Source organism: Podarcis pityusensis, assembly GCF_964106645.2.
Source record: "Podarcis pityusensis genome assembly, chromosome: 8".
NCBI classification, from domain to species: Eukaryota; Metazoa; Chordata; class Lepidosauria; order Squamata; family Lacertidae; genus Podarcis; species Podarcis pityusensis.
In genome coordinates, this window is record NC_138033.1 from 32664802 (window position 1) to 32684781 (window position 19980).

Sequence of the window (19980 nt, forward strand, 5' to 3'; positions counted from 1 at the left end):
ATTCAGTGCAATTGAGTCAATGGTAGATAATAATGCACACACCATGCGCACAATGGCTACAGTCTGCATTGTGACAACTTTGCAGGTTAACTGCCCCAACCATTCAGACCTCACGGGTGGGCCTGCAGGCTTAAAGCGCCAGGCTCCACACTTCCCCAGCTGAGGGCGAGGCACTGAAATTGTGGGTTGTTAGGCTGCAATCCTCTCTCAAAAGAGGCCTTGCCATGGCGAGACAACGGGAGGACCCTTGAAATAAGAAGGAAGGCAACTTGGCATGACAAAAGCTCACATTTGAGAACCTGGGCAGTAGTCCTTGAAGGCCTCCTGCTGTGATAAAATAAATCGGTTTGTCAGAGAGATTCTCCTTGCTGTTTTAGCGACTGGCGCTGAAGATGTGGAGCATGAAAACCCTGCGCGTGTCTGGCCAAGTTCTAATTTGAACAGCTGAACGAATTCTCATTTGGTTTTGCTAGACAGATCCAGCTGCAGCAGCACCACTGCTTCCGCCTGTGTCGCTGCATGGATTCCGTGTGTGTGTGTGTGTGTGTGTGTGTGTAGGGGGGAGGGAGGGAGAGATTTTTGGATGCAAACAGAAAGCGTGTTTATGCAAACAGAAACCTCCACCATTCATCTCCCGGCTCATGTGGAAATCCCCCTCACCTCGCTTTCCTCCTAATCAGGCACATTCACCAGAAGCAGAAACTCAGCTCGTTTCATGGAAACTTTTAAAGGGGCATTTTGCCCCCCACTTGTTACGCTAGAGTCTCCCCACTCTATTCCCTATTCCCCTCAATGCAACCTTGAAAGTCACAAGGCAATCAGGAATTTGCGATCATCAAAACGCAAAGAAGGATCAGTATTCTGTTCCCTGGAGGGTTGCTCTCCTGTCTTAAAACCTATTTGCCCATTAGAAACCAAATTAAATCATGCAAATGCTAACATTTCTTTGCTTAGCTTGGGTCCAGGCAAGCCATTCCCAACCTGGTGCCCTCCAGGGGCTTTGGACTACAGCTCTCCTTGGCCCCAGATGACACGGACCTGCTCCCTTTAGCCCCAGCATCATATGGCCATATAAATACTTAGGACTGCACCCACCCACCCACCCTGATCCATGCAGTTTCCCACCCATCTCCACAAGACAGCACTGGGATCTGCAAAGGAACGTGCCCCTTGCCCCAGGGGTGGGGGTGGGGGGTAGAAAAGCATCAAGGCACCTACACACACACACACACACACACACACACACACACACACACAGAGTCATAGCTCAGGCTGTCTTATCATACACAGACACCTTGAGCAGCCCCAACTGCTTCCAATTCAAAGAAATTAACACATGACTGGGCAAAAAAGCAAAAATACGAAAAATAAACACTGGAAGTGGGGGCCTGGAGGTGGCATCCTGAGCCGCGCCTATACCCAGATGCCACCTGATGGCGCCCCCGGGGCCAGGATTCAAGCGGCCAATTCCTCCTAGCTCCTCTCTTTAATCATCATTTGAAAGCTGTTTGCTGCAAATAGCACCTTCAGAGGTGATTTCCAGCAGGAAAGTGGCACTGAGAATGGGAGGAAGGAAAGAGAGTCATGCTCTCCTCCTGGTCATGATCTGGAATCAGTGGTACACACAGAGCTCTTGCTGACAGAGTAGCTGGTTTTAAGCAGACTTTTTAGGCACAGGCTTAGCACAACATGCAGCTTGGCTCAGACAAAACTGTTTCTGCCGCTCATGGAACATGAATTCTTCTTCTTTCCTGGCACACCTCTGTAGTCTCTGGTCAAATGTGCTTTGCAGGTTTCGGTTGTACTCCAAAAACCTGCAAGACCTGTTCACCCAGGCAGGACACCAAGGGGGTGGGGAGAGAGTTAAGAAGTAAGGCCAGAAGGAACAATGCCTTCATTAGAGCACCTCTAACTCCTGAGAACTGGTGATAGCTCTCAAGCCTTGGCAGAAAAGTCAGCCTTCTAAGGCTGTCTATGGCGGACATTCTCAGAACAGACTTTCTCACCCCTTTCTCCCCTTCCCTGTAGCACAAGAGGTTTGAGTTTGGTTGCACCCAATGCTTAGAGCAGAGGTCGGCAACCTAAGGCCCATGGGCCAGTCCTGGCCCATGAGCTTCCAGGAACTGGCCCAGGGCAGTTCCATGGATCGGCGTGGGGATTCTGTGCTTTTCCCCCGTGGTGCCATTTTTTTTCTTGCTGTGGGGACTGACTTCAGGGTCAGAAGAACGCCGGAAATAGCGTGGGCACACATGAGTGTACATACGCATGCGTACACACTATTTCCTGCACACTTCTGGGACAGAGGAGCGACCATGCACATGTGCACGTTATTTTCGGTGCTCTTCTGACCCAGAAGAGTGCCGAAAATAGCTTGAGTGCACAGGCGTGCATGCTCCGGCCCACCAAGAGGTCTGATGGGGTGGACCAGATCGGCCTCAAAAAACGTTGCCAACCCCTGGGTTAGAGTCTCGGACTAGGACCTGGGAGACCAGGGTTCAAATCCCCACTCAGCCATGAAGCTCCCTGGGTGACCTTGGGGGCTAGACACCATCTGTCAGGCTAACCTACCTCGTAGGGTTGTTGTATTGAGGAGAACCACATACACCACACCTTGAGTTCCTCAGAGAAAAAGGTGCAATATAAATACAATAAATAACTTGAAGCAGATATCCTGGGAAAACACTTTAACCACCTATTTCAGGGAAGCTGAAGGGTGGTGAAAGTCTTGGGCAAGCGGCAAGGACAAGATCTCAAACAATGTTCTTACATTCAGAGCCCAAAAGAACCCAGCCCTGTTTTGCTAGCCAAATCAGTCCAAGCAACATGGACACTCCCTAGCAGGTATGATTTCAGGGAACGCCCAAATTCAGTAAATACACAGCCACTAAAGAGTCGGAGGACCAGATAAATCCCATCCGAAGACACAGTTATCCACCTTGGGCAGACATTAGCATCGTCTTGGGTCAGGAGACTGGGTTTTGAGTGTATCTTTAGGGAAACAGGCACGGGGACATATGGTATGGGGCAGATGGTGTTTTCATCACCAGTCGATGATACTGCATTCAGAATGGTGACCCCAAAACAGCAAAAAGGCAGGGAGGGGACACACTGCTTGTGCTTCAGCCCAATTTCTGGCACTTAACCCACTTTACTGCATGAACATCTGGCTCACACTCCAGAGAGACTCCAGTGGAAAGCTACTGGTTACATGTCCAATTATGACACACAGCTGCAGCCTCAAGGCAGAAGCAGGCACCCCACAGAAACTCAAGGAAGCAAAGGCGATTTCTAAAAAGCGCTTTTGAGGACAGAGAACGCACCTAGAAGTTAACAAAAGGAGAAAACACACCGTAAAACAATATAACCCATGGTATAAAACACTCAAGACCAGGGGTCAGCAAACTTTTTCAGCAGGGGGCCGGTCCACTATCCCTCAAACCTTGTGGGGGGCCAGACTATATTTTGGAAAAAAATAATGAACGAATTCCTATGCTCCACAAATAACCCAGAGATGCATTTTAAATAAACGGACACATTCTACTCATGTAAAAACATGCTGGTTCCCGGACCGTCCGCGGGCCGGATTTAGAAGGCAATTGGGCCAGATGTTGTGGGACTTCCACTGCCATCTGCCCCTGCTGACAGGGGATGATGGCAGTTGTAGTCCAGTAGCATCCAGAGGGCACCTGGTTGGCAAAGGCTGGTGTCATTAACACTGGCCAATCCCCACCCCTGAAACTCACACACAGAAGGTCAGGTAAGAAAATGCCAAGGGGCTGCTGCTCCTTCATGGAGAACAAAACTTTAGAGCTATGAAGCAGGGCTTCTCCCTCTCCTCACCCCCCCCCGAGACACACCTTTGCCACCTGAATGGGGTTCATGAATGAACCTTCAATAGTAGAGGGCAGTCGTTTTCTGAGGCTGCTTTAGGGCGGATAGACTGAAGGAAGCCATCTTTTGTGGATAGACTGAAGGAAGCCATCTTTTGTGGATAGACTGAAGGAAGCCATCTTTTGTAGGAAGGTTTAGCCAGAAGCATTTTAAGGGTCCAAAGGTTTCCTGGACAATGGCCCAGGCACACAGGGGAAGAAAAGTGGTCCAGAAACCTTGGCTACTGGAACTTTGCCTGCTGGAAAACAACAAGCCAGCTGGGGAGACCCACATCTGGGGAGACAATGCCATAATAAAATCTTGGTCAAAAGAGCTTCTCCCTCCACGTGAGCTAAGCAGGAAGCCACTGGGCACTCTGCAGAGGGAGTGTGCATGTGTGTGTGTGTCTGTTCAAGAGCAGTGACCGTCATGGCTGCTGCCCATCAAAACTTGAGGCAGGAAATTTCTCCTGGAAAGCTCAGTGACCTACATTAGCAATGTGACTTCCAGCCTAAGGGAACAAATAAGACAATTAACAGGAGGGCTTTGCTTCTGGGAGGACCCTCTGGGGAATGAAGGGGAGGGAACACTGATGACTCAGCATGGATCAAAATGGGAATATTCCTACTGTTATTCATTCAAATGCAAGCTCCCACTTAACTGGCCAAAAGCCCCCATAATGGCTTACATGACAAAAATCAATAACAGAGACACATGGGTTCAGAAATCCCCACTCAGCCATGAAGCTCCCTGGGTGACCCTTGGCCACGTTTCTGCCTCTCCGCCTAACCTACCTCAAAGGGTTGTTGTGCCAATCAGAGACAGACTTATGTACACTGCCCTGAGCTCTTCGAAAGAAGGGCAGAAATTCACATGCCATAAACTAAAATGAAGTATACCAAGTACAACGTATTTGTCCTAATGTATTATTAAAGTACAGTTTTGGCAGTTTAAAAGACGCAGAGCCACCGGAAGGGCAAAATAAAAAAAAAACCTCTATACTGAAAAAAGAAATTAAGGTTGAGATAATTACAGTATTTATTTCATTTCCTTCCATTTATAAACCCATTCTTCATTGTTTTAAGAATCCCAGGATTGTTATAACATAAAACAAATCACAATGACTGCTGCAAAAAGAAACAAATCCAACACATCAGAGAAAAATTACTAAAGCATTATCATAATGATATAGCTGCTATGTATTATAGCAGATTTTTAATACAGTAACAAACCATATTACAACTCCACGCAGAACCCTGGACATCTTTAGCCAGTGCCAAAAAACCAAGGAATGTGAGCACTAGACACACCGCAACAGGGCATTCCAGGGATGGGGTGCCACCACCAAAAAGGTATTTCCCCAAATTTTCACACAGCATTGTTCACCTGATAGCAAGACAACTATAAGAACCTCTAGTACCAAACTTAAAGCCTGGGCAAGTAGAGGAGGGGAAGGGGTTCCTTCAGAGATTTGGAGCTGACTCAACATTGAACTGGGCTTGGAAACATATAGGCAGATTTTTCCGAACAGACCTCATGGTGACAAAAAGGGCACTCCACACAGGCTCAAAGGTGTTTTCTCCATTCCACCCATCTGCAGGATAGATGGATGGTGTTTTATTTTGTTAAGTTTTATTTATATCCCACCCTTCATAAGAAGCCCAGGACAGGTTATTCTAAGTATCCAAGTTCTAACATTAGATTCTAAGATGTATCTTTCTTCAATCCAGTTAAGAACTGTATCACATTTCGCAAGGGCCTCACGTACAAAAAGAATTATATCAGCAAAATACTTTTACAGGATCATGGCATCACAGCAGAAGCAATCCAAACAGCATCTGTGGATCATTCTCTCCTCCCCATGACCTGTTCATGTGACCCACCAGAGGGTACCAAATCTGTGGAACGCTATGATCCAGTCTTCATCCCATGCATTCAGTATGTCATGTGAGGCTAGAAAGAGGCCACATCAAAAGTGCAAAATTTACCATTTTATTTTACCCCACCCATCTGGCTGGGTTGCCCCAACACATCATTTAACCTGGAAGCCATGAGCCCCAGTCTACCCAGGGCTGCCTGTAGTTTCTCAAGTGATGAGAAGGTATTCTGCACACACTCAGAGGTTCTGTAGCTTCTAAGTTTCAGATATAAAAGCTAACATTCTAAAGTAACTCTGGGGCTGTAGCAGGGCTTGATTTAAGCTCCATGCGTCATATTAATTAAGCACAGCAATTGCTTCATTCTTGGCACCGGCGTCAAGTAGAATCCATCCCCAATGGCCCAACTCAACTTGTAGGATTGCCTGCCCAACACCCTGAAAGCTGAAGGTAAATCAGGAATTCAGAATTCACGCACCAAGTTTTATTTCATTTCATTGTGAAGAAGTTGCACAGAGTAGCTGGAGCAACCCAATTGTTGGTTGGATTTGAACACAAGTCTAGAAGACTAACAGGCTAGTTGAGGCACAAGCATTTGTGTCTTAGCCCCCTCTCTGACACATGCGCTGAAGGGTTACCTGTCAGGGTACATGATAAACAGGGCAGCGAGGTAGCCATGAAACACCAAGGTCTGTCCCATCTCCATGCAGAGGCCAAAGAGATGCAAAATGAACACTAAGGAAGTCCTTGCAGGACAGCCCCCTCTGGCAATAGCACAGCAAAAACAGTTATAACCAAACACCCAAAGGGAAGACAGTTACTTTGATGCTCCAGTGACCAGAGACCAAATTCAACAGAATCAACTTTGCTACCAAATACCACAGTTCTGGGCTGCAATCTCTTTGAAGGCCTTTTGCAGAAATGTGGGGAAGCTGTGACATTGACAGCAACAGGACTGCAGGCATGTGAACATTTGTTTATTTCATGAAATTTGCACACTGCTTGATTGGTTTTTAAAAAAAAAAAAAAAAATCCCTCAAACCATCTTAAAGGTAAAGGTAAAGGTACCCCTGTCCGTACGGGCCAGTCGTGTCCAACTCTAGGGTTGCGTGCTCATCTCGCTCTAGAGGCCGTGAGCCGGCGCCGTCCGAAGACACTTCCGGGTCACGTGGCCAGCGTGACGAAGCTGCAGCTGGCGAGCCAGCACCAGCACAGCACACGGAAACACCGTTTACCTTCCCGCTATAAAGCAGTCCCTATTTATCTACTTGCACTTAAGAGTGCTTTCGGACTGCTAGGTGGGCAGGAGCTGGGACCGAACGACGGGAGCTCACCCCGCCATGGGGATTCGAACCGCCAACCATACGATCGGCAAGTCCTAGGCACTGAGGTTTTACCCACAGCGCCACCCGCGTCCCTTTCAAACCATCTTACATAAAATATAAAACAATGAAATTATAATTTCAGCACAGTGGGTTCAAAACAATCAAGAAGTGAAGAAGGCTAGCAAGACAGAAGGGTCCCAAAGGAATATGTCAAAAAGCCACACAGCAATCCAGGCCTTTCCCACTCCCCACTGGGCACAATCTTTGCCAAAGCTCCTTGAGCATTCCTTGAGTCCAAGGGCCAGAGTTCCTCTGCTTCCGAGAGGGTCTACAAGCCAAGAGGAGAGGAACACAGCAGGGACTGCATCAGGAGAACAAATGCCATCTCTTCCACAAATCCAGCAGCGACCTACTAATTGCCTAGCCCTAAACCAGGATAGATGCAGAATTGAAAGCAGGAGGAGCAAAAGTGGAACACAAGGTCAGCTGGGCCAAGTGGAGAAAAACAGAAGGTCCAGCACCGGGCAGAAGACAGGTATGCAATACCTTTCATTTTTTAAAAGGTACTTTTAAACAAAAAGGCCAGCTGGTTGGCAATGAGTTGCCAAACTCACTTCCGTATCACAGCTGCTGATGTGCTGGCCAAATGGGGAGGGTTATATGTCCAGCGTGTGTGTGTGTGTTAAAAGAATGTCTCCAGGCTTGCCCTTAATTCCAAACAGTTGCTTCACTACTTGAGCCATGCAGGAGTTTGACTTACACTTGATTCCCCAACACCAGCTGCAAATGGTGGAGACAGGAAAAAAAACATTTATGAAGGACACAGCCCCAACTTTCTCTTCTCTGACACACTCTTTCTGCGCAGACGCACACAAAGTCCTTCCAATTTAAGTGAACTGGATTAACTCTTCTTGTATGGCAAATGCAGGAATAGGAGGTCACGGGCCTCTCTTCTAAGTCTGGCAACGTGAAAGTGACAGCGAGCCAGGTGGGAATGTGAAAACAGGCAGAGGGCAGCCCCTTTGGCATTGAGCTAAACTAAACACACAGCTCACCTTTGCAACACAAAACATCATGATCAGCTGAGACAACTTCCAGAGAAAAATTATGGACAGCCAGGGCTGAATTTAAGCTCTCCGGGATCCCATTTGAGTCATGGCAGATCATTGCTTAAGCGTAACAGTCAAAAGGAGAAAGGAGTGCCTTTCTCCCAAACAATGCTTTTAAGCCTGAGAAAACGTCGGCTCCTGCTGCTGGTGCTACTACTATTACTAGTCATCATAATAAATAGCAGATTCCAAGCTGTTTCTTGCCCCTGCGTCCCCATTTAAGGCAATTCCTGATTTCCTCAGCTCCAATAACTTGCTTTATTTGAGGAAACTCACATTTTGGTTCCATCATAGCCTCAAACAAGTCAAAGACTGCCCCATTTAAACAAAACAAAACAAAAACCCCACAAAAAACCACACCCCACACTATATATCAACCATTTGCGGTACAGCAGTCATCTAAAAGGGGGGAAAAGAACTTTCTTCCACATCTCCTTCCTGGTCACCTAGAGGCAATTTTTAAATCAACAGAGGCGATGAGGTGAGCAGCTGTCTACAAGCCTGGCTGCAGTACGACCATTTCAAATTTAGATTGTGCTTGAAACACAGGCTTGTTCGGGGAGACTTCCCCGCTGGGGTTGCCATTACCAACCACCCTTATTCCAACAGGGAACGGAAGGAACCGAGGCCACGACAAGTCAAAATGGGTCACTGGACTACCCCAGGAAAGCTCTGGAGCCCTGCTGGAGGCCAGGAAAATAAACAGGAAAGAGAGAGAAAACTAGGCCAAAACACATTGACTAATGAGACGCCCCAACAAGAAACGATATTCTCCTGCAGTTCAAGCCAGGGAAAGAGTCGAGAGCAGACTTCTTTGCTTGCCAACAGAGAGGAAGTTTGAGCCATGGAGCCCAGCTGCCTGCCCATTCCCCTCCAATTCCTTGCCCACAGGGACACAGGAATCTGACTCTAGGTCCACCAAAAGCTCAGGGTGGATTTATTCATTCATATGGGGAAGCTCAGACACCAACTGATTGCAGCAAAATCTCTGAGCAGTTTATGCAAAATATTAAAACTACCGATAAAACAGTTTAAAACAATTTAAAACGTTATTAACAACAGTTAAAAAAAAAAGATTAAAGCACATCGACATTGACATGTCTGGATAGGCTTGCCTAACCAACAATGTTTTAACCACAAAGACTGGCTGCCTGGTTTCAATGGGCAGGGAGTTTCAAAGTGATGGTCGGACACAACATCACCTCTCAGTGGCTGCTTAGGGGCTCAAGAGAGGACTATTTCTCAGACTTGGGAGGAAATTCTGGGGACTGAACCCAGGACCATCTGCATGCAACATTGGTGGGATGCCACCGAGCTATGGCTCTTTCCTAGAATCGGCTTCCACCCTTTCCCACTGCAGCTGCTCCTGTCCCTCTCTCTCTGCTGCTCAGAGGGGCTTGCAGACAACTGGGCATGGGAAATATGTGGCTGTGGGTCCAAGGGGAAGGCAACCTTCCCAAAAGGGTGGCTGGACATAACCTGATGAAAACATGCATCAGCCTTAGGAATCCACCAAAATCCTTTCCTGCTACAAATAAGCCAGTTGAACCCCCAGCCATAAGCATCTCCCTTGTCAGGAGAGCAACATTTCAAGTATGACCATTTAGCATTTGGGCACAGCAAATTCTCCTGCATCATTCTGCCTTTTCAAACTGGCATGGCAATCAATCTTGAGAAGGCTCTGAACATCCCCAGCATGGCACAGACTGCCCTGCTGCAAAAATATCTGGAAGGCATATTGAGCCAAGCCGCCATTCAGCATATGCCCAAGTATCTCACTAGCCACACACCGCATGCGCAGACTGAACATTTGTGCAAGCGCCCCCCTCCCCACCATCCAGCACCTGCTTCAAGAGGCCACAGAGAGCTTGATCAAATGTCCATCGACACATTTATCCCCTCTCCCAACCTCTGGGGGTGGGGTGGGGGAAAGAGGTGGGGGGGAAATGGAGCTGGGAAGTGAGAGCTTGGCTAGAGCATCAAGGAGTGTCTCCATCCATCACGATCCTGGTACAAAAGGATCACATAGCACCATCTGCTCCCTCCGGTCTACAATCCTGGTTCATACAAGAGCTTTACGTTTCTGTCCATCCATATCCCCCCCCCCCAAAAAAAAACCCCACACAGAGCTAAAATGTTTGGAAACTTCTCTGCAAATCAGAACCTGCAAGGATGGTAGATTCAGAGGGCAGGAAGAAGTAAAGTTCTCAGGGTGTTATTTAGCAAAGCCCTCTCTGGACTCCAAGGAATGGCAATAATGAAGCATTTTTTAAAGAAAAAAGAGAGTTGTTTTTCTTATGTAAAAGAGCACATGCTTTCTAGATCCTTTTCTGTCCCTATAAAGCCATTGCCTTCAGCTATTGCAGGAAAGAGGTTCATGTTTAAACTCTGACTCATGCATCACTGAGACACCTTGGGAGAAATGGGTACCGGAAACAAGGTGGGACCACCAGGACAAAGGCTGGACCAGCTACCTCTTGAAGAACAAAGCAGGACAGGGGTCGATCCCCCGCCCCACCAACAGAACAGCGGACCTGAGGCGGACAGAGATTAATGGGAAGAAGAACAGTCGCTTCCCTTCCAGCCTGACCGCCCACAAAGCCAGTCTCCAGTTGGAGACAATGGCTCTTCAGAGAGCTGAAGGCAGGTTGAAGAGGAAATCGCTGGTGCTGCTGCTGCTCACGATACAGACACACATCCCATTTGCACCACTGGCCAAAAGGATTTGCAGTTTTCACTGAGTCCTAAAAACCTGCAAAGCCTGTTTGACCAGAGGCAGCCGTGGAACAAAAGAAACGCTTGTGCACAGCTGCCCCCCTCTCCAGTCAAGTGAAGTGCCTGGCAAGCCACCTTCAACTGGCTGCAAAACTGTTGTCCGTCGCCAGCCTTTGGGAGCTTATTCCTTCCTATCCCAGGCACCTGTGCCCACCGGAGAACGGGCTCTGCTCCCTCCTGAGCCTGGCGACAGAGCTGGCTCAGCTACCTTGCTCCTTTCTACACACACTCCAATGGGGGAGAAATAAAGGAGCTTGCGTCTGTACCTTTCAGGTTGTTGAGTCCATCCAGGAACTTCCGGTATTTCTCAGTGTTCATCTGCCCGCTGGATTGCCCTCCTTTCAGCTGGAAGGCTCCGTGACCATGTCCCAAAGGGGTGCAGAATTAATGCACAGATCCACAGAGTCACTCTGGGGGTCCGAGCCAGCCTCCCGTCCTGCTCCAAGTTAACCAGCCACCAGACAAGAACTGCACTTTGGTCACTCTTTGAGCAGTGATGTCACCCGGCCAGCCTCCCTGTGTTACGGCCCTCTTTGTGTTTCCTTATTTGAGGTGAAGTGTGCATTAAAAACCTCATTGGGTGTCAGCCAACCCCATACGTAGCCACACGCCTCCCTCTTCTTTATGCAAACCAGCAGTGACACTGTAGAAAGGCCCCATCTGTGAGCAAAGGAGAGGTGTAGGGTTCCACCGCCACCCCGCCCCAAAACCAAACCACACAGAAAGAGGGAGAGAGAAATGGCACAGCTGGAGAAAATATGCAAGAGAGAAAGGCCTCATCCACGCAGTAAGTGGGATTTCAAATAAGTTATTCAGAAGCACCAAGCAGCAAGGCACATGGAACTAATGCAACTGGATATTCTCCATGCAAAAGAGGAGAGTCACCACAATGCTTAGTATTATTTTAACATTTCAGTACATAGCAATGTGAATGCCAAAACTGGCCTGGTGTGCACACAATGCTAAGCAACTGTTTATTAAACTATTGCTTATTAAACCATGGTTTGTTTCATCATCCAAAGTCTCCCCAGCATCTACCAACAAACCAAAATTTGAAGCCAGGATTCGTCATTGGCTTAGAAATTTTGGGTTTTTAAACTATGGCTCAGTGTTCTATGCAAACCCCAAACCCTTACTTAATAATGGTTTAAGATTTATTAGTGGTTCCTTAATTATAGTTTGGCTTCTCCACTCCAGCCACAAAGGTCCAAAATGGAAAACAAAACAAACCTTGGCGAAACGAGCCATGGTTTGCTAGATCATCTGCGAGATAGCTCATAGTTTGTCAAACAAACAATGGCTTTGCATTACATTGTGAGCCACTGTAAGGTAGATCAGTACTATTGTCTTCACACTGCAGATGGGGGGGGGGGGCACTGAGGTCAAGCTGAGAGAAGCACCTTGTCTAAAGGCTACCTACTGGAATGTGTGGCCATGGTCATATCTGAACCAGATTTTTCCTAGTCTGCACACTCTTAATTTTGCTAACTATTACTTTGTGTCTCTGATGAGATGAATCAATACAATTTATGGTCATTCGATACATCTCAGAAGAGTCAGAAAGGCCTTTGGCAATAGGAGGGGACATGCTGGAGGAAAATGGTGTATTCAGAAGTAAGCAGTAGTCAAAGGTCTGTTTGGTTATCAGCAGCTATACCTCCTCCAACACCTTCTGTGTTGCCTCTGAAGGATTCCCACATCATATTCATTCTTCAGATATGCCTGGATAAAAACCCAAATGCCACAGGAGCTGCAGTGGTTTCCCATACAACACATGGTGGTGAGAAGCCACAAATTTTTGCAATCTGCATGAAGACGCATGGATTTGTGGGGATGCAGCAAGAAAAAGCAAAAGGGCCTGTCCCTCTTGCGTACAACTATCCTCCAACACTCTGCCATGTGCTGGCACAAAACTAGATCCTAGACAGGAAGATAAGCTCAAACCTACATGGCGGTGATGCAGAACTGCTACAGAGGAAGCCCACCTCAGCTTCTTCCCTCTTTGCTTACCTCCCCCCCCCCCCCGGCGATTCTTGCTTGCACGCAAATGGCAAAGTCATTAAAGAGACTACTTGTTTTTCAGAAGGCTTTTTGGTTGGGAACAAATAGCCTAAAAGGTGATCCAAGTGGAATGTGACTGGCATCCACGGAGCATTTTCCCTCATTGCGTAACTTTGGCCTTCTCAATGCAGCAAATGGGTTTTTCAAAGGAAGTTTGATTGCATAATATCTAACCACAGCGGAGAAAACACAAATATTCCTCCCCCATTTATTGAAAGATGCAAAATGCAAGCTGCAGAACTCAGCTGAGGGGTTTAGGTGTGAGCTTGGCGTAGCGCTGCTGCCTAAGCCTGTCCACAGAGTCCCACATCCCACCCACAGGCCTCCCTTCTCCCCCCTGCTTCTCTGTTGCTGCTTTCCTGCAACTTGAGCATTCGCGTGGCCAGCCTCCCACTCTTCCAATCACCAGCTCGCTCCACAGAGCCTCCCACGTCAGTCGCCTTAGCAATGGCAGGCACCACGGTCTCCGCACCAGGGACTGCTGAATGCTATCTGAGGGAGTGCAGCTGAACCCTGCAGGGAGCAGGCTTGACCCACCTCACTGTGAGTGGAAATGCCAAATGTCTTCTCTCCTCCTCTCCCACAAAGAAGCCGCCTGCAGAGCTGCAAGGTGGGCAGAGGGTTGCTGGGGCTGCTCTGAAAAGCATCTGTGGGTGCTGTCAGGCCTCCTCACTCAGACTACAAATAACGCAAAGTGCTTGCTTACCCAAACACTATTTTTATACACCAGAACCAGCCTTGTTGCAAAGGCACTCAATGTTATCGCACTTCCTTCCGTCCCAATGGAATTTCCTCCCTTTTACTCCATTAAAGCCCATCACAAAGTGGACCAAATTGGGAAGGTAACAGGAGCAACCAACAGAACCAGACGTTTTGCCTGCACACACAGAGGTCTGAGCGCTGAAACATGCAACTTAGCAAATTCGACCAGTGATTAAAACTGAGGACCCTGTGTTCTGTCCAAGCAGCGAGAGAGTCTAGCATTTCTTTTGGGGCTGGAGAGCAGAAATCCAAAGACTTGAACTCAGGCTTCTAGTGAAAAATCACACCAGGACAAATGCAAAGCACTACTAGCCCAAATAATGGTGTTGGGCTCACCCAGCCTATAAGCTTCACGCTCAGACACATATGTTATACCTTCTGCAATGCTCCGGATGCAAAAGGGACAGAGACTGTGATTCCTCAGCCATGCTGGAAAGTCACTCAACACATGGCCAGAGATATTCTCTTTTTAAAATAGACAATGGCCCTTGTATCCCGTGTATACCAAGGTAACAAAGAATGTGGGGATCAGTTCAGGTAAGCACTTACATGTAAAATAATACACGTGTGTGTGTGTTTTTAAAGTGTATTTCTTAGAAGAGCCACAAATGGCAACCAGGCCCTGATCAACAAGCCAACTTTCCAGGCTCTCATCTTTCTAAGGAGGCCCCCAAGAGCAGGAGGGCACAGCAGAGACCAGCACACAATGGCCACCGTATCAGTTTCCATTGCTGCAAAAGTAGCATTGGACACCAGTTGCTGCTTCTTGTCTGAGCAGCAGCTGTTTGCCCAGGAATCCAAGAGGCACAATTGCTCCTCTGGGGCCCAAAGATCTCTTTGCTAAAAAAGCAGGTGCTGGGTCAAGGGAAGCCATTTTCTGTTACTGCAAACACCTAATGCACACCCATCCCAACACCACAACCAGGGGTGGAGCACTGGGTGTTACACAGCTAAGTTCAATTCTTTCACTTTAGGAAAAGCTTGGTGGAAGGACTTTGGAGCACGCACAGATGACAGAATGTGCCTCCAGCCTCATTATTTTGCAATAAAGATTCAGCTGTACCATGAACCTTCCATGAATTAAAGCACCTCTCCATCCTAACAAAACAAATCCACTTTTGCTTTTGCTTTTTTTGATTTCTTTCAGTTTGGGAAGTGATGGGAAGAAAAGTGTAGGATGAAAGAATTACTAACCAGAAGATGTGTAAGCACCCCACAAGCAAATCGGGGTGAATGAAGGATGAAATCTCATTGCCATATAACTGCCTCATAAAGAAATTGGAAAGAATGCCTGATTAAGCCCAAATATTATCTAATCTCTGTGCAAGCAAAATGGGCTGAATGCTGAATTAACTGATAGTACAGAGGAGTCTGGAAATCTGCTTGGTGTAAGGAAGGAGTTGCCCCTCAACAGTAATAGAGATCATGTGCCCAGTGGCCTGGGATGAGGGGAGAGCCTGTTCCCAGAAGGTTGTGGCTGGGCTCACTTGCCTAAGTTGTCTCTGTACACATCCACCTGCAACGTACCAGGCCTGCATTTGTGGCATGTTGCAGCCTGGAACCAGGCTTGGGACTGGATGAGATATTTTGGGAGGGCCGGCTCCTAAACGGATGGCCCAGGCCTACAAAAGGGAGAGATTTAAAGCCCACCCCACCCAGCAACATTGGTGACAGGAACCCAAAATGGCACAGCTTGCCTGCAGATTTGCCAAGTACCCTAGGAATTTCCATTCCAAGCCTCTTTAGAGAATGGCAAAGCTGGAAAAGCAGACACAAAGCAGAGACTGGAGAATTAGCACCTTCCCTCCACCCACCCTGATGCTTCCACTGGTATGGCACCATCATCTGCCTTCACATCAATGGGGGACACTGCCCTTACTCAGGGATTGATTTATTGATCTGCAGCAACCACAGAGAGAGGGAGGGAGGGACACATTCATTTTCCCTGAGCGAGAGCAGACCTGATCGCTCACGATAGGCCAAGCGGAAGGGAGAGCACAGCACTCGCTCTAAGCCTGACGGAACCTCCTGGGAAGAGGATCTGCCTCGTTGCAAAGGCCAGACAGCATCCTTGTTGGGTGGGTGAGGAATCTGCATGAATGCCAGAAGGCTGGACTTAATCAATCTTTAAGTTGATCCAGCCCAAAAGGTTCCAATCAACTGGAAACGAAATAGCTAGACAATAAAAGTCTCCATGTCCAGATAGCAATAGCTTGGCCCAAACAAAACAAATAAATTCAGTAAGGCTATCTGCTTATTTACCATGATCTAAACAAGCTGTGGAATCAAGGTAGTACTTGGGTTACCTGGGGCTGGTGGTTGTGGAGAAGGCTGGGGGCAAGGAGGTTAAAACAATGTACCCCACAACATTGGGCATGTAAGGCCAAAGCAAGCCTGGCAGGGCAGCTGTTGAGAAGCGGGGGTGATGATGTGCTTCCTTCACCACTCCAAATTAATTCATTATCTTACAGTTGGAAGATGTGGGTCCAAAACTCACCTCAACAAGAGGGTCCTAGGTGTGTAACCAAAAACTACAACTTCCCACATGCAACATGGGAGTGATACAGCTGGAACTCCACACTATTGCAAGGATGCTCAAAGGACTGTTTCACACCTGGACCAAACAAATCTTTGCAAGAGGGTGCAGCTGAATACCCAATGCAACAATACCTGCAGCAGCTGCTACTGGACCTCCTACTCGTTTCCCTTAAGTAGATTTTTTTTTGCAAATTGCATCGCTTTAAGCATTTGGCCATGCTGTAGTGCAAGAATATAAAAAGGTGAAAAAATTCCAAACTGCATGGAAAACCGGCAGCCAATAAGGCCAAACACCACATGAGTCAACAGCAGGAGGATCTTCCACCTCCAAGAATCAACCAAGCCTGACTTTGGTCTGGGAAACATGGATTTAAGTCCCCACGTCCATCATGAAGGCATGTCATGCAGGAACCAGCAGAAGAGCCTCTTCCACTGATCTTAACATATGGGCAAGTTGATATGGGAGAAGGTGTTCTCTCCAATATTTGGGGCCCAGGCCAATTCAGGGCTTTAATTGCATCTTGAAGTGGGTCTGGAAGATAACTGGCAATGAGTTTGGCTGTTTGAGAGTTACATGTGACTGACTCCCTGCTGCCACCAAACCCTGGCCATGACATTCTGCACAAGCTGCAACTTCCTGATACCTTCAAGGGCAGCCCCACATAAAATTAGTTACAGCTGTCTATCCTGGAGATTACAGAAGAATGGCTAACTGACACCACTGTCCCTGTCCAGAAAAGCCTGTAGTTGGTACATCAACCAAAGGCAGGCACAGGCACTCCTAGTGACTGAGGTCTCCTGGGCCTCAAGTGACAATAACAGTTCTAGCAGAACCAAGAATCCCCATTTGCTTCTTCAAGGGAGCAGGGGGTTGCAAATCTGTCCAAAACAGCCTGTATCACCAAATCCTGGGAAATGCCTAGCAACAGAAACTCTGTCTTGTCTGGATTTAATTTCAATATTTTGCTTCACTTCCAGCTCATTATTGCCTCTATGCACCGATTCAGAACCTGCACTGCCTCTGCTGCTTACAGAACGAACAGAAAAGCAGAGCTGGGTGTCATCTGCCTATTGGAGACAAACGACCATTAGGACTTGGAAAAAACGCTTCTTTGCTAATTAGGAAGTGCCAAAGACATGCTGAAGGGGGTGGGCAGCAGTTGCGCTTAGCACTCTCCACCAGAACAGCGTGGCATCCTTGTCCTCTCCTCAGCAGTTCTGAAGAGGGTCTGGAAGCCCACCCACCACTGCAAAGCCACATCCTGGCACTGTTTGGAAGCCACAGCAAGAGCAGAGCTGGCCTCCCATGAGAGGAACAGGTTGGTCAGCGTCCAATTTTATTGTACAGAAGCGGGAAGGGTTCCTCCCTCCCTCTTCCCTGTTCCCCTGCTTTTCCTGGACCCTCATTGAAAGAGATTGGAGGGGGTTGCACAGGCTCCTTGGCAAGTAAAGGAGGCAGATGGCTGTTTAAGCAAAATTACAATTATTGGCCTGGGGAGAAGGTGGTTTGAGCATAGCTGAGGCTTCTATCGATGACCCAGACCACCACGGCCATCGGACGGTGCCCTCAGCTCACTTTTGTCCCAGACTATTGACCGCTCAAAGCCTGCATTCCCCCCTCCAAGGTGATAAAAAGTAACTTGAAACTTTTTTAGCATTTCTTTGTCTCTTTGTCTCCCTCCCCCTGCTCACAAATACTCAATTGTGAGGAGGAAAAGTAGGTCAGGGACTGGAGGAACAGTGGCCAGGAAAAGATCAGGCAGAGCTGCGTGGAACTGAAGTCTCCGGCAGATCCCAAGAAAACTGGCAGGCTGCGGTGAGCACACCAAAGGTGGCAAGGCAAGCTCAGTGCCCTCAACTGGACAGGGGAAAGCATTTTCAGCCTGATGGCACATTCCCTTCTGGGCAGTCTTCCTGGGCACCAGGGGTGGGTAAGGCCACAGGTAAAAGTGAGCAAAGCAATAAATGTAAATTTTGCCTTTCTACAGCAAGATTGTTTCTGGACACTCCTCTGCATCCAGGCCGGCATGAGGCATTAGCAGAGTTCAAAGACACATCCCAGCAAGGTAAAATAGTCAAAGTGGGGTGCAAATTAAGGCTGATGAGAGGTATGGCTGGGGGAGGGGTGGTGGCCCAGAGACAACTGGAGGGGGCCCGCAAAGAGAGGCCAGAAAGGGCCTGAGGCCTCTCCACAAACACTCAGCCCCAAGACAAGAAGTGCAATGGGAAGGGGAACAAAGAAAGAAAATAAGGCCTTGTGAACAATCTAACTAATATTCTTCCACTATGTTATCCATTTAATGAGTTGGGTCAGCTTAATATATGCCAAAATGTAGACCCTGAACCAGATTTCAGTGTCATGGCTTGGTCCAAGAAAATATGAAGGGTGGTAATAACAAAGACAGTGTCTCTGGGGACATGCACAGTGGCTTAGCTTCAGAAGTGAGCAGGCACAACTTGTCTTCGACAGATTTGGGCCAGCTTACTTCTGTGCAGCCAGACATATACTACATGCTTGGAACACATTTGAAGTCAATACCTTGAAAACATGGGTTGAAAGACAGATAAGAGGGCTCGTGAATCTGAGCAACATTCACTCCCAACACCAAACATAAGTGCTTGGATTCAAGGCTGTTTAAGGATGCCCCATTTGATCTCAAAGGCCGGAAGGTAATCTACATAGTCTCAGAGAAGCCATGTACTATTAAGTCACTCTTTCTCTGGCTCTGAATGACAGCCCATGACCAAAACATTGGGAGTCATGATTGGCTGTCTGCAACACGGCAAGGGATTCTGGGGTTTGCCCCTTAGATTGGAAGAATGCCCTAGAGCAGCCTCAGAACAAGGAGCGAAACTTTGTAGGCACCTTTTAAGAAGCCAAGGATTCCAGCAGCAGCATCTCCAGAAAAAAGCCAGAAGTGACCACACAGACACGAAAAATCCTTTTGCTTTTGCTGCTATAGCACATGCATTTTCAGCCATAAAAGCATTGGGACATGGGTACACTTCCCCATCTACCACCATACTTCCATGCCTGGGGTGTCCACTCCAGCACAGCTGTGAAGTGGTTAACTCCCTGCCTGCTCCAGTGCTAAACTCATTGATGCTGACAAGGCTTCTCTCTCCCTCCTTCTGAAGAAGCATGTCTGGAATTCCGGGACTGGGAAAGGGAGAAAGAGAAAGGGACTGCTCCAGCTGGCTTTGGAAACCCAGGACTGCTTGCCATGCACAGGAAATTGCCTCAACAGCCCAAAAGCAAGAGGAGGGAGGGGAGGGGAGCTGAGCTCTCTGCTTCTTAGGGTACCCCCTGGGCGCTCAGCCGCCTCTTGGCTTTTGGAATCCCAAGGATCTCCCATCAGACTGTGCTCAGCGAGACCCAACAGCATCCAAAACAGCTGAAGAGGATGAGATGTCCATTCCTTCGGCCTCCTCGGCTCCAGCAGGAGCCACAAGCAAAAATCTGAGCAAAAGGGGGACACCCCACAGCCAATAGCCTGCTCAGACCGCTTGCCTGGCAGAAAGTACAGTTGTCAGAAACCCTGCACCCATTTATCTGGAGGGCTTCCTCTGTCTACCGCAATCCTGAGCCGCCAAACCTGCTCCGCTGCAGCTGGCATCCAACCAAGTAGAGCCCGGAGGGAAGACTGTCTGCGGAGGGGAGGG

At 48.0% G+C, this 19980-nt stretch overlaps 1 protein-coding gene across 6 annotated transcripts in view; it reads right to left on the reverse strand.

The window, feature by feature from the left end:
* Positions 1-19980, reverse strand: part of MACF1 (microtubule actin crosslinking factor 1) — a 292958-nt gene that overhangs the window by 234533 nt on the left and 38445 nt on the right. The window contains exon 1 of one of the 6 annotated variants that reach the window (XM_081018103.1): positions 11223-11382. The exons of the other annotated variants lie outside the window; for them this stretch is intronic. Coding sequence (XP_080874229.1) covers positions 11223-11274 — 52 coding nt within the window. The 5' untranslated portion in view covers positions 11275-11382. Of the gene's footprint in view, positions 1-11222; positions 11383-19980 lie in introns of those variants that run through there. 6 annotated transcript variants of the gene reach the window in all.